Source organism: Tamandua tetradactyla, chromosome 22, assembly GCF_023851605.1.
Source record: "Tamandua tetradactyla isolate mTamTet1 chromosome 22, mTamTet1.pri, whole genome shotgun sequence".
Classification (NCBI taxonomy): domain Eukaryota; kingdom Metazoa; phylum Chordata; class Mammalia; order Pilosa; family Myrmecophagidae; genus Tamandua; species Tamandua tetradactyla.
In genome coordinates, this window is record NC_135348.1 from 46,418,277 (window position 1) to 46,436,959 (window position 18,683).

The following is an 18,683-nucleotide window of genomic DNA, read 5'->3' on the forward strand; positions in this document are numbered from 1 at the left end:
GGCTGCCTCAAACATCTTTCCTTACCCATTTTCTGGCTATCATCAACTCTTTTTAAAATACCAATCTGAAAGCACCATTCTACTTCCTAAAAACCTCTAATGGCACTCACTGCCAAAAGGATCAGAACCTATACTTTTAGCTTGGTGTACAATCTATTTTAATTTTTTTTTTAATTTTTGCACAGGCAGGCACTGGGAATCAAACCCGGGTCACCAGCATGGCAGGCAAGAATTCTGCCACTGAGCCACCATTGCACCACCCTGTGCAATCTATTTTATCAGCTTTCCCTCTAGCCATTCCTCTCTCCATCTGTCTACATCTATACTGTAAGGCAACATAATGTCCGCTTATACCTATACTTCAGCAAGTGAACCAAAGGATGTTTGTTCAAAAGCATGCTTTTTGATGCTTCTGGGCCACTGAATATCATGGGAATACAGCCTACAATATTCTTAGTCAGTTTTCACGATCTGGCCCAAATATCATTTCTTTAATGAAACTTCCTCTGACTTCCCACATTAAGACAGAATTTGTTGTTTCCTCCTCTTTATGTAAACCTCCATTTATACCATTTATCACACTGCAGTGTCATTTATCTGTCCACACATAGTGAAACCTTGCGTTATTCATGCCTACAGTCCTCACATCACCTAGGACAGTGTCTGGCACAAGTTCTTGTAAAATATGGGCTCTATATGTTCACTGAATGAATACTGGGCTGGTTGTACATATCATAGCTGTCCAATAGTTATAAAAATTTACAGTCACCTTGTACTCTGAATTATTAAAAATGTTTCACATGCGTTTAATTTTAAATACTCAAATCACAATTAAAGAAGATGAAAGAATAAATGATTTGTCAATGTTTGCATAGCCAGTTAAAGGTAATGTTACACATTCACACAACTCAAGATCTTCTGGCATCAAGTATGGTGAATTTTTTTTTTTTTTAACAATGTCGCTCATCTGCCCATAGTGTTTTAAGAATTTACAGTTAGAAAATTAACAAAAAGAAAAAAAAATTTGATCAATTCATGATCGAAAAGTAAAGGAAAAAAGTTTTAAGGAATTTAATTAGGCATATTTTGGCCCTTGGTCTGTAGACAGCATTTCTAATATTGATGACTAGGACTGATCATGTGGACTAGGCTGGATTGTCATACTTTTCCTTTAAATAAACTTTCACAAAAAGATTAATAATATTCAATGTATTTAACATGCAAACAGTGCTAAAAGGGAGGCCATTAATTCTGAAAGATATTTTACTTTCAAAACTATAAAATTGAGTACCAGATATATTTATTAACGTAGTGTCCATTTTGCTTGCAGACTTGCTTACAGACTGACTTTCAAAAAATGAGGCACCTCCTGAACGCCTTATCCGAGACAAACTCACTTTTACAAATTCAAGGTTTATACTGAGGGAATCTTTCCGACCAGTGACTGAAGTGGGTTCCTCATCTACATTCCCTAAAAACAAACAATAAAACACATATAAACACATTTCCGTAGATATACATCTACACAACTATTTAGTTAAATGAAAACTATACAATATACTAGAAGATGCCATAAATTAAATTTACTCAAGTGAGGTAAAAATTTAAGTAGAATCACCAAATGAGAATTAGAGTTCCTAACATTAGCTGGATAGGATCAATCCCATAAACATAACAGATGATTTTTACAACTGTTCCCCAATGACAGAAACTAACATTTACATGGTGCCTGTGTCTTCATTATTTATCTAAATATTAGTCAAGAGGCTTTCACTGATTTCAAGAGCATATGCATTCGTAGGTTCATCTGTACTTTAAAATGCAGTAGAATTTAAGTACAATAACTTAAGTAAGAGTAGTATTTTAAATTAAAAGATGTGACACACATTCACTTTAAAATTTTACTAAAAACACAAATATTTAAGTAACATAAGTAATCTTTAATCTCCAGAGATTACTGCTCTGTATATATCACCTATAATCTATTCTGAAGTTTTTAGTTCCTGAGCAATCAATTTACTATAATTACTTAATTTTCTACTTAATACACAGAAGACAGTTATTATCAAAAGGGAAAAGTAACAAAATTTCTGATCTTGATTTGTATCCATTAAAGGTATCATGATTTCTGAAAAGATGAAAGCTTGAAAAGGTGCCATAATTTGTAAGATAAAAACACAGTATACCTAATCCTCCTGATCCAGGTGTGAGACCAGAAACGGTTGCTTTTTGTTTCCCTGCTCCATATGGATGAAACACATAAAGGGAGAAGTCAGACATGCACGCTGTGAAGCTCAAGCCAGACGAACTGCTGCTGGGACTGGTCAGATCTGACTGACTGCTACTGTGTCGGCTTCTGCCAAGAGGACTGCCTAGTCCTGTGGAACCTACATGAACACAACAAAATACAAAGTAACTGTAAACCACAGAAATTCAAAAAAATGCAAGACACTATTATACTCTTAAAGACCAAACATGACTGAAAAATAAAATGGAAACAAATCAATCAATAGATTTAAAACCTTGAAATCAAAATGAGGACTTAGATGCATTAATAGGTAGTAGAAGAGGCCCCAAATAGTTGGGGTTTGGGCAAAAGGGGAAGAGGATTAAAGTGCGTAAAAAAATCCAAATCATATAGATGGAGTCTGCGTGTCAGTATGTAACAGTGGAGACACAGCAAGGGATGAGAACGTAGAAAGGAAAAAATCTCTCAGCCAAGTATACTTTTTTGCTAGGGGTGGACAGGCTAGTTTCAAATATGCTTTAGACAGAAATACTAGGAGACAATTTGAATAGAATATTGTGATGATTAGGTTCTGGTGTCAACTTGGCCAATGATATCCAGCTGTCTGGTCAGGCAAGCACTGGCCTTGATGACTGCTGCATAGATATTTTGTGGCTGGTTGATAAATCAGAAGCTTGGTGTAGTAAATCATCAGTCAGTTGACTGCATCTGTGGCTCATCACATCTGTGATCAACTAAGGTGCATCTCCCACAAATGAGATAATCAATCAGTTGAAGCCTTTTCAGGAAGAAGAGAGACTTTCACTGCTTCTTCAGCCAGAGAACCTCTCTTGTGGAGTTCTTCCAGACTATTCATCAGAGATGCCAGCTTCACAGTATTCCCAGAGTTGTGTGAAATACATTTATAAATCTCATATTTACAGGTATCTCCTGTTGGTTCTGTTTCTCAAGAGAACCCTAATCCAAGCATTTATGATCTTTCTGATAATTCCAAAACAGGTATCACCAGCCCAGACCTCCTTTGGATTTATGTATTGCAACTGATAATTTTTTTTTTCTTTTTTACTATAACACATTATCTCTTGAACTTAGAAACTGAGTCATCTGTTCTTTAGGCTTATATCCAATAAGTGTTATGACAAATATTTCCTTGAATTCCAGAAGCTAACTTAAAAAGAGAGATGGAGAAAGAAAACACCTTTTCCAGTCTTCATAGATTAACCTATGTACATGCCCTCCTTCAGAGTTTAGCTCTCCTAGCAATGAGTTTAGAAAATCGCCTGAGCCAAAAGCAGAAAAGGTCCTCCCTGGTCTTTTCAGGTCATGTGTCTTGTCCTGAACATGCATGCATGGCCTTAGGATTTCCCCAATTTACACAGATCTAAATGTTCCCTTTCTCCTCGGAAACATTGTTTCTAACAGATCTGAGCTCTATATTCTGTCCCAGAGCATTTGACTAGGGCATTTCCTAATATGACTCATGTAGATAGTTTGATTGAATGTCCTAAGTACTTGGAGTCTCAGGTGCAACTGATAATTTGACATCCTACTAGAATGTCCAAAACTGAACTCTTGATATTTCCATCCAATCTGCTTTCCCTCCAGTGTTCCCATTCCACTGAATCATGCTTCTAAGTCAACAGCTCAATCAGAAATCTGGGAATTCTTTTTCCTTCTCATTCCTGAATCCCTATCATGCAATCTATCTTTCTGTATCTAACATTTATCAAGACTGTCAATTTCTCTCCATCCACACTTGCTATTCTGACCTAAGCAATCATCTACTCTACCTGGACTGCTACCATGGCCAGCAGCTCTCCCTGCTTCCAAGCACTCTTACTCCCCCCAACTGATTGCCACAGCGCAGCTGGTCTGGTGTTTTAAACGTGTAAATCAGAATCATGTCCACTTCCCTGCTTAGCTTTTAGGTGGCTTCCCTACATGACCTGGTTCCTTCTCGAACCCTTTTCTCATGCCAGTCTACACTTTCTTCACTGTGTCCCATTTATATGGTTCTGCTTTGTTTCAAAGTTGCCAAACTTCTTCCTAGTTCATGGACTTAGTGTGCTCTTCCTGGAGTGTTCACTCCCCAGCTCTCTGAGTGGCTAACCCATATTTAACCACTTCACCTTTCAACTTAGAATGTATTTGTTTGCTTGTATATCATCTGTTCTTCCAATTCAAGTTCCACATTAGCAATCTGTTAGGTCTGCCACTGAATGCTCAACCCCTAGCACTTAACCCTGACGATGTGGACATTAAATGAAGACCCCGTAAAAGATGAATATTGTCATAACCTAGACTTTCTATTTATTCTCATCATCATTCCTTCTTGAGTATTTTATGATGATAAAATGAAAAACACTATTTGTTTCAGTTTCTAAAGAAACATAAAATAAAGGCCTAAGAAAGAGGTGCTCATTTCATAGTCCTTTCACTACATATTCCTATCTCAGTACATATATGTATTGTTATACCAATTTAAACATTAATAATTCACATGACATTCTGTCATTAAGAAAATGAACACTCCAACAGAAAGAGGAGCAATGTTTATATATTTGTTTTTCCTAAAAAAAAACAGCCAATAAAGTAGTAAAAAAACAAATTACAATAAATTTAAAGCACAACACTGGGGAGAGTACAGTGAACTTGTTATCCAAACACACTGTGGTGACTGTAGAAATTTCAGTCTCATTAGAGAGCAAAACTCATCAAATGAAAATATTTATAATCTCTGATCTAGGAAATTATACTCTCAAGAATTTATCCTAAGGATGTTTATATTTATATACAAAAATGTCCATTACAGTATTATTTACAAACTATAAACACAGAAACCAAAAGCCCAAGGCACCCCAAATATATGGATGAATATTCTGCAGTTACTAAAGTTACTGATTTGGGAAGTTACTGATTTGGTAAAGTTAATGACTTGGGAAAATACTTGTGATATTTTATATTTTAGAAAACCACATAAAATAAGAGACATCATTTCAATCCGGCCTGGGAAAAAGAATGTGTTTCTCCAATAATGCTGGGGAGTGGGTACTGATAACACTGGTTATAAAGAAAGAGATATCGTTATTTTCATTTCATCTTTAGTACTTTTCTGTTCTCTATATTTTCTATAATGAGTAAGCTGCTTTAATAACAAAAATATGCTCTTAAAAACCAACACTATCATCCCAATATTTGGTTCACTATAATACAATTATAGCAACAGTATTTTGGAGCTATTGTAAGACAATGAGTCTTAGCAAAAGCTTTATTTTTAAAGGAATTAACATTTTTGTTCTGTTTTGTGATGAAAACTTTTCAAAGGATCAAATAGCCAAATAAATGTTTTGCTTTAACCATTTCCTAAGTATTATAAGGAAATACAAGGGGAACTAAATTAATTTCCATTTCTCCAAGAAAAAATTCTTGACTGGGGTGTTTTCTCTGAAGCCAGCTTATACTAATTTTTCCTATTGATGCTACATAATTCGATTAAAGTTTCAAATCCCAAGAAGACTGTTCAAAAAACAGGAGACAGGACTTCCTGGAAGATGGCGGCTTAGTAAGACGCGCGGATCTTAGTTTCTTCTCCAGGACACCTACTAGGGGAGTAGAAACGATACAGAAAGCGCCCAAAGCCACAACAGAGATAAAAAAAGACAGCGTACCCCATCCTGGAACGGCTGGCTGGCTGAGAGAAGCAGCTCGGGTGAGATCGCCGAGGCGCGCGGGCCTTACCGGGCGGGGTGGCAAGCGGCCGGAGTTACTCCCTTCCCCCTTCCCGGGCCGGCTGGGAGAATTGGAGAGGCGGTCCCCTGAAACAAAGACGGCTGGCGCCCACACCACGCGCAGCCCCCGGACCAACTGAGAGAATTGGATCGGAAACCGCCAGGCCGCGGAGAACGGTGACGGGTGGGGGAGGCCCCTTCCAAACCCGTGACTCCCGGGGAACGTGCACTCTCTCGGGCGGGCCGCTGCCGCTGGCGCCCTCCCGCCACGCTTGTTGCCCAGGGCCGACTAGGAAATTCGGACGGGCTCTTTCCCTGGCTGCGGCGACCAGCAACCCTCCCTGCGTTCGGACCCCGGGCCGGCTCAAGCCGTTTCGGCTAGCGAACCCCCAGGACGGCGAGAGTTTTCCAAAGTTTAAGGTCCCACAGCACCTTTTACTGGTGGGACCCGCAGACAAACGGGTGCCACGAGCGCCACCTACTGGGCAGGATAAGAAAAACAGAACCCAGAGATTTCACAGAAAAATATTACAACCTTGCTGGGTCCAACACCAAGAGAAATCTGAATAAATGCCCAGACGCCAGCAGCAGAAGATAACTGTCCACGCTCAAAAGATTGAGAATATGGCTCAGTCAAAGGAACAAACCAATAGCTCAAATGAGACACAAGAGCTGAGACAACTAATGCTGAATATACGAACAGAAATGGAAAACCTCTTCAAAAATGAAATCGATAAATTGAGGGAGGACATGAAGAGGACATGGGCTGAACATAAAGAAGAAATAGAAAAACTGAAAAAACAAATCGCAGAACTTATGGAAGTGAAGGATAAAGTAGCAAACATAGAAAAAATAATGGATAGCTACAATGATAGATTTAAAGAGACAGAAGATAGAATTAGTGATTTGGAGGATGGAACGTCTGAATTCCAAAAAGAAACAGAAACTATAGGGAAAAGAATGGAAAAATTTGAACAGGGTATCAGGGAACTCAAGGACAATATGAACCGCACAAATACACGTGTTGTGGGTGTCCCAGAAGGAGAAGAGAAGGGAAAAGGAGGAGAAAAACTAATGGAAGAAATTATCACTGAAAATTTCCCAACTCTTATGAAAGACCTAAAATTACAGATCCAAGAAGTGCAGCGCACCCCAAAGAGATTAGACCCAAATAGGCGTTCTCCAAGACACTTACTAGTTAGAATGTCAGAGGTCAAAGAGAAAGAGAAGATCTTGAAAGCAGCAAGAGAAAAACAATCCATTACATACAAGGGAAACCCAATAAGATTTTGTGTAGATTTCTCAGCAGAAACCATGGAAGCTAGAAGACAGTGGGATGATATATTTAAAATACTAAAAGAGAAAAACTGCCAACCAAGACTCCTATATCCAGCAAAATTATCCTTCAAAAATGAGGGAGAAATTAAAACATTCTCAGACAAAAAGTCACTGAAAGAATTTGTGACCAAGAGACCAGCTCTGCAAGAAATACTAAAGGGAGCACTAGAGTCAGATACAAAAAGACAGAAGAGAGAGATATGGAAAAGAGTGTAGAAAGAAGGAAAATCAGATATGTATATAATACAAAAGGCAAAATGTTAGAGGAAAATATTATCCAAACAGTAATAACACTAAATGTCAATGGACTGAATTCCCCAATCAAAAGACATAGATTGGCAGAATGGATTAAAAAACAGGATCCTTCTATATGCTGTCTACAGGAAACACATCTTAGACCCAAAGATAAACATAGGTTGAAAGTGAAAGGTTGGGAAAAGATATTTCATGCAAATAACAACCAGAAAAGAGCAGGAGTGGCTATACTAATATCCAACAAATTAGACTTCAAATGTAAAACAGTTAAAAGAGACAAAGAAGGACACTATATACTAATAAAAGGAACAATTAAACAAGAAGACATAACAATCATAAATATTTACGCACCGAATCAGAATGCCCCAAAATACGTGAGGAATATACTGCAAACATTGAAAAGGGAAATAGACTCATATACCATAATAGTTGGAGACTTCAACTCACCACTCTCATCAAGGGACAGAACATCTAGACAGAGGATCAACAAAGAAATAGAGAATCTGAATATTACTATAAATGAACTAGACTTAATAGACATTTATAGGACATTACATCCCACAACAGCAGGATACACCTTTTTCTCAAGTGCTCATGGATCATTCTCAAAGATAGACCATATGCTGGGTCACAAAGCAAGTCTTAACAAATTTAAAAAGATTGAAATCTTACACAACACTTTCTCGGACCATAAAGGAATGATGTTGGAAATCAATAATAGGCAGAGTGCCAGAAAATTCACAAATACGTGGAGGCTCAACAACACACTCCTAAACAACGACTGGGTCAAAGAAGAAATTGCAAGGGAAATTAGCAAATACCTCGAGGCGAATGAAAATGAAAACACAACTTATCAAAACTTATGGGACGCAGCAAAGGCAGTGCTAAGAGGGAAATTTATTGCTCTAAATGCCTATATCAGAAAAGAAGAAAAGGCAAAAATTCAGGAATTAACTATCCATTTGGAAGAACTGGAGAAAGAACAGCAAGCTAACCCCAAAGCAAGCAAAAGGAAAGAAATAACAAAGATTAGAGCACAAATAAATGAAATTGAAAACATGAAAACAATAGAGAATATCAATAAGGCCAGAAGTTGGTTCTATGAGAAAATCAATAAGATTGATGGGCCCTTAGCAAGATTGACAAAAAGAAGAAGAGAGAGGATGCAAATAAATAAGATCAGAAATGGAACAGGAGACATAACTACTGACCTCACAGAAATAAAGGAGGTAATAACAGGATACTATGAACAACTTTACACTAATAAATACAACAATTTAGAGGAAATGGACGGGTTCCTGGAAAGACATGAACAACCAACTTTGACTCAAGAAGACATAGATGACCTCAACAAACCAATCACAAGTAAAGAAATTGAATTAGTCATTCAAAAGCTTCCTAAAAAGAAAAGTCCAGGACCAGATGGCTTCACATGTGAATTCTACCAAACGTTCCAGAAAGAATTAGTACCAATTCTCTTCAAACTCTTCCAAAAAATCGAAGTGGAGGGAAAACTACCTAATTCATTCTATGAAGCCAACATCACCCTCATACCAAAACCAGGCAAAGATATTACAAAAAAAGAAAACTACAGACCAATCTCTCTAATGAATACAGATGCAAAAATCCTCAATAAAATTCTAGCAAATCGTATCCAACAGCACATTAAAAGAATTATACATCATGACCAAGTAGGATTCATCCCAGGTATGCAAGGCTGGTTCAACATAAGAAAATCAATTAATGTAATACACCATATCAACAAATCAAAGCAGAAAAATCACATGATCATCTCAATTGATGCAGAGAAGGCATTCGACAAGATTCAACATCCTTTCCTGTTGAAAACACTTCAAAAGATAGGAATACAAGGGAACTTCCTTAAAATGATAGAGGGAATATATGAAAAACCCACAGCTAATATCATCCTCAATGGGGAAAAATTGAAAACTTTCCCCCTAAGATCAAGAACAAGACAAGGATGTCCACTATCACCACTATTATTCAACATTGTGTTGGAGGTTCTAGCCAGAGCAATTAGACAAGAAAAAGAAATACAAGGCATCAAAATTGGAAAGGAAGAAGTAAAACTATCACTGTTTGCAGACGATATGATACTATACATCGAAAACCCGGAAAAATCCACAACAAAACTACTAGAGCTAATAAATGAGTACAGCAAAGTAGCAGATTACAAGATCAACATTCAAAAATCTGTAGCATTTCTATACACTAGTAATGAACAAGCTGAGGGGGAAATCAAGAAACGAATCCCATTTACAATTGCAACTAAAAGAATAAAATACCTAGGAATAAATTTAACTAAAGAGACAAAAAACCTATATAAAGAAAACTACAAAAAACTGCTAAAAGAAATCACAGAAGACCTAAATAGATGGAAGGGCATACCGTGTTCATGGATTGGAAGACTAAATATAGTTAAGATGTCAATCCTACCTAAATTGATTTACAGATTCAATGCAATACCAATCAAAATCCCAACAACTTATTTTTCAGAAATAGAAAAACCAATAAGCAAATTTATCTGGAAGGGCAGGGTGCCCCGAATTGCTAAAAACATCTTGAGGAAAAAAAACGAAGCTGGAGGTCTCGCGCTGCCTGACTTTAAGGCATATTATGAAGCCACAGTGGTCAAAACAGCATGGTATTGGCATAAAGATAGATATATCGACCAATGGAATCGAATAGAGTGCTCAGATATAGACCCTCTCATCTATGGACATTTGATCTTTGATAAGGCAGTCAAGCCAACTCACCTGGGACAGAGCAGTCTCTTCAATAAATGGTGCCTAGAGAACTGGATATCCATATGCAAAAGAATGAAAGAAGACCCATCTCTCACACCCTATACAAAAGTTAACTCAAAATGGATCAAAGATCTAAACATTAGGTCTAAGACCATAAAACAGTTAGAGGAAAATGTTGGGAGATATCTTATGGATCTTACAACTGGAGGCGGTTTTATGGACCTTAAACCTAAAGCAAGAGCACTGAAGAAGGAAATAAATAAATGGGAACTCCTCAAAATTAAACACTTTTGTGCATCAAAGAACTTCATCAAGAAAGTAGAAAGACAGCCTTCACAATGGGAGACAATATTTGGAAATGATATATCAGATAAAGGTCTAGTATCCAGAATTTATAAAGAGATTGTTCATCTCAACAACAAAAAGACAGCCAACCCAATTACAAAATGGGAAAAAGACTTGAACAGACACCTCTCAGAAGAGGAAATACGGATGGCCAAGAGGCACATGAAGAGATGCTCAATGTCCCTGGCCATTAGAGAAATGCAAATCAAAACCACAATGAGATATCATCTCACACCCACCAGAATGGCCATTATCAACAAAACAGAAAATGACAAGTGCTGGAGAGGATGCGGAGAAAGAGGCACACTTATCCACTGTTGGTGGGAATGTCAAAGGGTGCAACCACTGTGGAAGGCAGTTTGGCGGTTCCTCAAAAAGCTGAATATAGAATTGCCATACGACCCAGCAATACCATTGCTAGGTATCTACTCAAAGGACTTAAGGGCAAAGACACAAACGGACATTTGCACACCAATGTTTATAGCAGCATTATTTACAATTGCAAAGAGATGGAAACAGCCAAAATCTCCATCAACAGAAGAGTGGCTAAACAAACTGTGGTATATACATACGATGGAATATTATGCAGCCTTAAGACAAGATAAACTTATGAAGCATGTAATAACATGGATGGACCTAGAGAATATTATGCTGAGTGAATCCAGCCAAAAACTAAAGGACAAATACTGTATGGTCCCACTGATGTGAACGGACATTCGAGAATAAACTTGAAATATGTCATTGGTAACAGAGTTCAGCAGGAGTTAGAAACAGGGTAAGACAATGGGTAATTGAAGCTGAAGGGATACAGACTGTGCAACAGGACTAGATACAAAAACTCAAAAATGGACAGCACAATAATACCTAATTGTAAAGTAATCATGTTAAAACACTGAATGAAGCTGCATCTGAGCTATAGGTTTTTGTTTTGTTTTGTGTTGTTTTGTTTTGATTTTACTATTATTACTTTTATTTTTTTCTCTATATTAACATTCTATATCTTTTTCGGTTATGTTGCTAGTTCTTCTAAACCAATGCAAATGTACTAAGAAATGATGATCATGCATCTATGTGATGATGTTAAGAATTAATGATTGCATGTGTAGAATGGTATGATCTCTAAATGTTGGGTTAATTTCTTTTTTTCCGTTAATTAAAAAAAAAAAAAAGAGAAGGGATAATTGGAGATGAAGGGATACAGACTGTACAACGGGACTGGATATAAAAACTCAGAAATGGACAGCACAATACTACCCAATTGTAATGCAATTATGTTAAAACACTGAATGAAGCTGCATGTGAGGTATAGGTTTTTTTTTTGTTTGTTTTTGTTTTTTTTCTTTCTATTATTGTTTTAATTCTTATTCTGTTGTCTTTTTATTTCTTTTTCTAAATCGATGCAAATGTACTAAGAAATGATGAATATGCAACTATGTGATGTTATTAAGAATTACTGATTGTACATGTAGATTGGAATGATAAAAAAAAAAAAAAAGCCTAGGGCAAGAGAAAAAAAAAAAAAAAAAAAAAAAAAAACAGGAGACAAAATCTGAGTCACGTTTCCTTCTAAATCAGAAAGTTGTTTCCCTCTCCACTATATCAGTACTTCTCTTAAAAATGGAGTTTTTGTTCATTGGTTTATTTTTGCTTTCTCATTTTAATTCAGGATTTCTAAACCATGACACTGTTGATATTTAGACCAAATAACTCTTCACTTGGGGTGGGTTTGGGGTGTGGGATATATGTCATGTGCACTGTAGAATATTCAGCAGCATCCCTGGCTTACTCTACAAATGCCAACTGTATTGTCCCCTGACATTATCAAATGTCCCCTAGAAGTAAAATCACTTCCAGATAAGAACCACTGTTTTAAGGATATACCAGACCAGTTCTTATAAACTTCCATTCAATATAGTTTTTTTAATAATTCAATTAAATCTTTATCATTTGTATTTGTGATCACTATACAATTTTTTTAAGGGCAGAGATGGCAATGAGCTTTAATATAGTGAAGAGTGATAATCTCCTCAGGATGATTATCAATTCTAGGCAAAACCTTTCATGAATCACATTTGGGTTAGGTAACACAATTTACCATTTAAAAAATATATATCTGATACAATTTTAATACAGGGTCATGAGAAATCTTTGCAAAATAACACTATAGCTCTAATTTTCTATTTGCAATACTGATTACTCTTACTTGTAAAAATTTAGCATAAAACAAAACATTCAAAAGTACTTTTATTCCCGGTGCCTGCCTATGTAAAAAATAAAAATAAAAAAAGAACTTTAACACTTTGGCCAACTGATTTTTGACCGGGGAAGCCAAGTCCACTCAAGGGAAAAGAACAGTCTCTTTAGCAAATAGGCTGGAAAAGTGGATATCCATATGCAAAAGAATGAAAGTTGATCCCTACCTTAAACCATATACAAAAATTAATTTAAAATGGACCAATGACCTAAATATAACAGCTAAAACTATAAAACTGTTAGAAAAAAGGGGGGGGGAGGGAATATCTTCAAGACCTTTATTGTCTGAGGCAATACATTCTTAGATATGACATCAAAAGCATGACATGAGTAACAGAAGAAAAAATAGATAAATTGGACTTCACCAAAATTTAAAACTTGTGCAAAGGACATTTTCAAAAATGTGAAAAGACAACCTACAGAATGGGAAACAATAAGTCTGACAAGGGTTTACTATCCAGAATCTACAAGAAACTCCTACAACTTAACAAAAAGTCGAGCAATCCATTAAAAAATGGACAGAGGACTTGAACAGATGTTTCTCTGAGGAAGATATATAAATGGTCAAAAGGCACCTAGAAAGATGATCAACATCATTAGCCAGTAGGGAAATGCAAATCAAAAACCTAATGAGATATAACCTCACACCAGTAAAATGGCTATTATTTTAAAAACAGAAAATAAGTGTTGGTGAGAATGCAGAGAAATAGGAACCCATTCCTATATTGTTGATGGGAATGTAAAATGGTACAGCCTCTGTGAAAAACATTTTGGTGGTTCCTCAAGAAGGTAAACACAGAATTACCATAAGACCTGGCAATTCCACTTCTAGGGACCCAAAAGAACATTTAGTTTTTAGCAGGGACTAGGTCAGATATTTGTACACCAAAGTTCATAGTGGCATTATTCACAATAGCCAAAAGGTAGAGGCAACCCAAGTGTCCATTATCAGATGAATGGATGAACAAAATATGGCATATACATACAATGAAATACCAATCAGCCATTAAAAGGAATGAAGTTGTGATGCATCCTACACATGGATGAACCTTGAAGATACCATGTTGAGTGAAATAAGGCAAACACAAAGGAAAAGATCTAATTACATGAAATACTAGAATATGAAATTTGTAGTCAGAAAGAAAATTAGAGCTTTGCCATTGGAGGAGAGATGGGGAAAGAGGAGTTAATGCTTAATGGATACAGAGTTTCTGCTTGGGGTAATGGAAAAGTTTTGGTAATAGAGAGTGGTGACAGGAGCATAATGTTGTGAATGCAATTAGCACCACTGAACTGTGTAATTGAAAATGATTAAAATGGGAATTTTATGTTGTATATATGTTACAACAATTAAAAAAATTACACATTATAAGATTATAGTACTTAATAGGGCTTGTATTGTGTACATTCAAGTTAACAAAATGCTACCTGTCATTGTTAGAAATACAAACTAAAGGATACACAAGTTCTAGTAAACAAAATAAACTGAAAAAATTAGTCTCCTTTTCCAAATTTATTTTAAAGTGTTTATTAATTACTATTAAAGTATTATTTACTTAAAAATAGTATTTGGCTTTATAGCAGAGGAATGAAAGACTATTCCTGTACCTGGCATTCCAGTTTTGCTTGCAGAGGTCTTTGCTCCACTCTGAGCAGCACTACCTCCAGGAGATAAAGCCTCCACAGGACACGGAGTCCCTAAAGTCTCCAGTTCTCCTCGGTTTGAAGAAAACACCAAGTCTAGGGATGGCAACTTCAGCATGCATTCTACTCTTGATACTGGTAAACAGCTAAACTTGATCTGTGAGGGCTAAAAAATGCAAAAAGTAGAAAAATGTTTCTAGGAACTGGATAGTTAAAACTTTTTTTCATTTGATACTTAATGGTGTTTTGTGTTTAAAGCCCTAGTTTTTTAAATCGAAGGACAATACATGAACCAAATGCATTAAATTGACAGTTTTTAAAAAACTAAATATCCGAGGAATCATATCTGAGCAATACATTTTAATATTTCAGAAATTTAAAGATGTTTATACTTGTATTATACTTACTCATAATCAAGTCTTTAAAGGAAGTAACTTCCCTTATATTTAAATTGAAAACTCTTAGCCATAATTCTAGCAAAGGTCATTGTGATTTTATATCTCAATTATACATAACGTCCCAGCAGAAAGGAGCATAATGGCAAGAAATAAAGGTGCCATACTAAAAGGCATAAAATGCTAAAAGGAGGGTTTAAATTTATGTACTACAGTTTTATTTTTGCCACAGAAGTATGAAATAAAAATTTTTAAAAACCTAAGATCTATGAAACTTCTCAGCAAGAAAAAGTAAATAAATGCATAAAATTTTAGATATACTTCCTGAGGGATCAGGCAACCTACAAACCATCAGAGACACCAAAGAGCCATGAACTTATAATGTTAAGAAAACTTAAAAGGGAAAACAGCTGAAAACGTTCAAACAAACTTAAGAATAACTTTTTTCTTTAAATGAGAAGGACTAGACAATGTGCATCACCTGAACTCGCACATAAACCACCACATCAACAGGAAAGGAAGAGTAAGCAGACGTGGAAGATGATACTAATGATGTTGTTGACTCTTCCATAGGATCTGGTATTTCAAAATGTCCCATATCTTCATCTTGTGAACTGACAGCTGTTAAAACATTTAGTTCTAAGTTTTAGAATTAAGTACAACGGCAAACTATTATTAAAAAATCTTTTTCTATTATGCTATTACTGATATCAGGGTATGGACAATCAGAAATATCTGCTCATATATTCCAACATTTTGTATATACTTCTTGATTCAAAACTCTTGTTCATTCTTCCAAACTCAAATTTGCCTGCTCTATGCCAAAAATGTACAAAGAAAACAACAGTGATTATGCCCTTGAGAGACACTAATGTAGGACCTATACAAACCAGGTAAATGAATGTTTCCTCTCAAACTGGGATTAGTTTTAGGAACCCAACATCCAATACATAACCTCTACTCAACACTATTTGAGTTCCAAAGCTTTCTCTCAGATTTAGGGCCTTTTAGCCATGTCATTCAAGACCTCAGTTCCTGTATGAGATCTTTTTTCAACCCAAGTCCAGATATAGCTCAATGCTGGGAATATGGAGATGATAATTTTGCATTAACTAGCTGTGGCTTTGGGAAAATTATAGAACCTTACCAAGACTTAGCTTCCTAATTAGTAAATGAGGATTAAATGATCTCTCGAGTTCTTTTTCAGTTTGTATAATTCTTTTCTATTGCTCATTTACTATATCACATCATATATCATATCATATCTTCCAAGTAACAGGCCTCCGAAGTATATGTGATGGGAAAAGTAAGTACGCAAAGGAAGATGCTTACCTGTATAATTCCTTTCAATTGGTGTAATTGGGATAGTTTCCAGAGCCTTTTCCAGAAAGTCTAATAGGCAGGGACTAATAACCATTTCTTCAGGCAATGATTGAAGTGCTACCCAGGCATATAACTTGGCTGTTTTTACTCCTCCGCTTCCTTTTCCTTTGGCTGGAACATTTATAAACGTGAGGTACATTCAATGGAATTTGATAAATCGGTCCAATGAAACAATATAATTTAATAAGATATTAGAATTTTATGACAGTTCAATCAGGTGAAGCACCTTATACTTAAAGACCATATGAGAAAGCAATAAAAAAAGGTTGATAGAAATGATACATTAATGTTAGAATACAAAGATGATTAATGATATATAATCAAACAGTTATTCCTACTTGCTCTAGGTCATAAATTTTGCTTCAGTTGTTCAACTGAAGTCTCTCATTAACACTAGTCCTATTGTCCACTTCAGAAATAAGATATAGAAAACGTACGACGTCTAGTTGCAGCTAAGGAAAAAACTCACTGTTTTCAGGCATTCCTAGTTCCTTGCTGTTCTTAGCTTGTGCACACTGATAATGCTTCCCGTCCTGACTTGCCACCTCTCTTTCCTTCTACCTAACTGAAATATTTCCATTTCAGTAGAATGAGTAGAACAGCTAACTAAGACTGCTGCTTTGGCTTAGGTTTCCAACTCCAACATTTATCAGTTATGTAAACCCAGGAAAGACATTCAACTTCGTGGAGCCTTAACTTCCCTCATTTATAAAATGTGGATAATAATATCTGTCTTAAGCTCAGTGGATACAGATATGTCTTACCAATAGAAAAGTGAAATAGAAAATAGTAGGCATTATCATGATTGTTGTCTATTTTTAAAAATCCTACATATCAAGTTCCATTTCCAAATGAAATTTTTTGAAGTAATTCTTGTCTACCCTGATATTCCCTTTTTGGATATTCTACCATATATACAACATACTATCATGTGATATGATAGACAGCTTCCAAAATGTTTCTCAGTGACCCTTGCCACCCGGTGCTCATGTCCTTACGTAGCTCCCTCTTACACTGAGTAGGGCTGACCTGTGTGACCAATAAGACGTGGTGGAAATGATGGTATGTGACTTCTGGAGCAAGCCATAAAAGACATTGCAGCTTCTGCCTTGTTCTGTTTTAGATCACTTCTTCAGAAGGAAGTCAACTGCCATCATGACAACACTTAAGCAGCCCTCTGAAGAAGTCACATGGAGAGGAACTGGGGCCCTGGTTTGCCAGTCATGTGAACTGGCCGCACTGAAAACAGAGATTTTCCATACCCCAGTCAAGTATTCAGATGACTGCAGCCCTGGCCAGTATCTTCACTGCCACCTCATGAAAAACCCTGAGCCAATTCACCTAGCCAAACCGCTATTAAATTTCTGATTAACAGAAACTATGTTTGTAAGCCACTTAATTTGAGGGTAATTTGTTACAGAGCTACAGAGAAATAATAGATATGATTAAGCCTAATGTACTCTGCCTTAAAGGTACATTTATTATCTCCATCTAGATCGTAAGTTTCCAAATTTGAACTCCATAAAACTATCCTTTTCTAAATATACATAGACCTAAATATTTAATTAAGTAAACTATTTAGTATATTAAGTTTATTTTAATAACTGGTATTCTAAAATTTAAAAAATAGCCAAAAGAAGTTGGCTCATACTTCCATATGTGATTTTTATATAGTCAATATTGGCAGACTTATTTCTTTTTTTTACCCAAACATTTAAATTTGAAGGTCTCAGTGGAACAAGTAGGAGGTGACTAACAAGTTACAGAAAGAAAAAAACAACAAAACAACAGAGTATATTCCCCTTAAGTACCTGCGGGAACAGGTGGGGGCTGGGGAGGAAGTAAGGTGTTAGTCCTGCTCTGGGCAGTGCGAGGCAGAGGAGGAGGAGGAGGAGGAGAGACTGCACTGTCTTTCATACCACACAGCTTGGACTCTTTCGAGAGTGTTCTTGGCAAGGAAGATCCTCTGGAGGCATTAGGTGATTCAGTCTTCAGAGTCTTGGAATTGTAATGCAACTGTTATCGAAACAAATGAACTTTCAAAATTAAAATTATACAGATGAGGAAAGTCAAGAAATCTAGAAAAATGTGGAGGAAGAAACTCTGGTCCAGGAGTCAGAAGACCCAGCTCTAGTTCCTACCAGGTAGCTTCACGATCCGAGCAGTTTCTTAAGTTGTTTTCACTTTAAACATTAATAAATCATCCTAGATAATCTTTAAAGTTCTTTCCAGCTTAACATTCTAGGAGTCTGAAACTCGAGAATCTAAAAAATTAACTGCTTAATAAAGTTGCATTAGATGAGGTTTAATGAGTATGTTAGTAATA

General features: G+C 36.2%; 1 protein-coding gene and 1 long non-coding RNA gene across 11 annotated transcripts in view; one reads left to right on the top strand and one right to left on the bottom strand.

The window, feature by feature from the left end:
* Nucleotides 1–18,683, top strand: part of LOC143666373 (uncharacterized) — a 61,637-nt gene that overhangs the window by 37,540 nt on the left and 5,414 nt on the right. The window lies entirely within an intron of this gene.
* The window catches only part of BLTP1 (bridge-like lipid transfer protein family member 1), a 235,966-nt gene that overhangs the window by 19,837 nt on the left and 197,446 nt on the right, over nt 1–18,683 (bottom strand). For 8 of the 9 annotated variants that reach the window (XM_077140145.1, XM_077140153.1, XM_077140154.1 and 5 more), the window contains 6 exons: nt 18,169–18,373; nt 16,307–16,468; nt 15,456–15,595; nt 14,544–14,745; nt 2,187–2,387; nt 1,292–1,471 (listed from right to left, as the gene is read on the bottom strand). In XM_077140145.1, coding sequence (XP_076996260.1) covers nt 1,292–1,471; nt 2,187–2,387; nt 14,544–14,745; nt 15,456–15,595; nt 16,307–16,468; nt 18,169–18,373 — 1,090 coding nt within the window. The remainder of the gene's footprint in view (nt 1–1,291; nt 1,472–2,186; nt 2,388–14,543; nt 14,746–15,455; nt 15,596–16,306; nt 16,469–18,168; nt 18,374–18,683) is intronic. The other variant, XM_077140149.1, reaches the window with a different exon arrangement.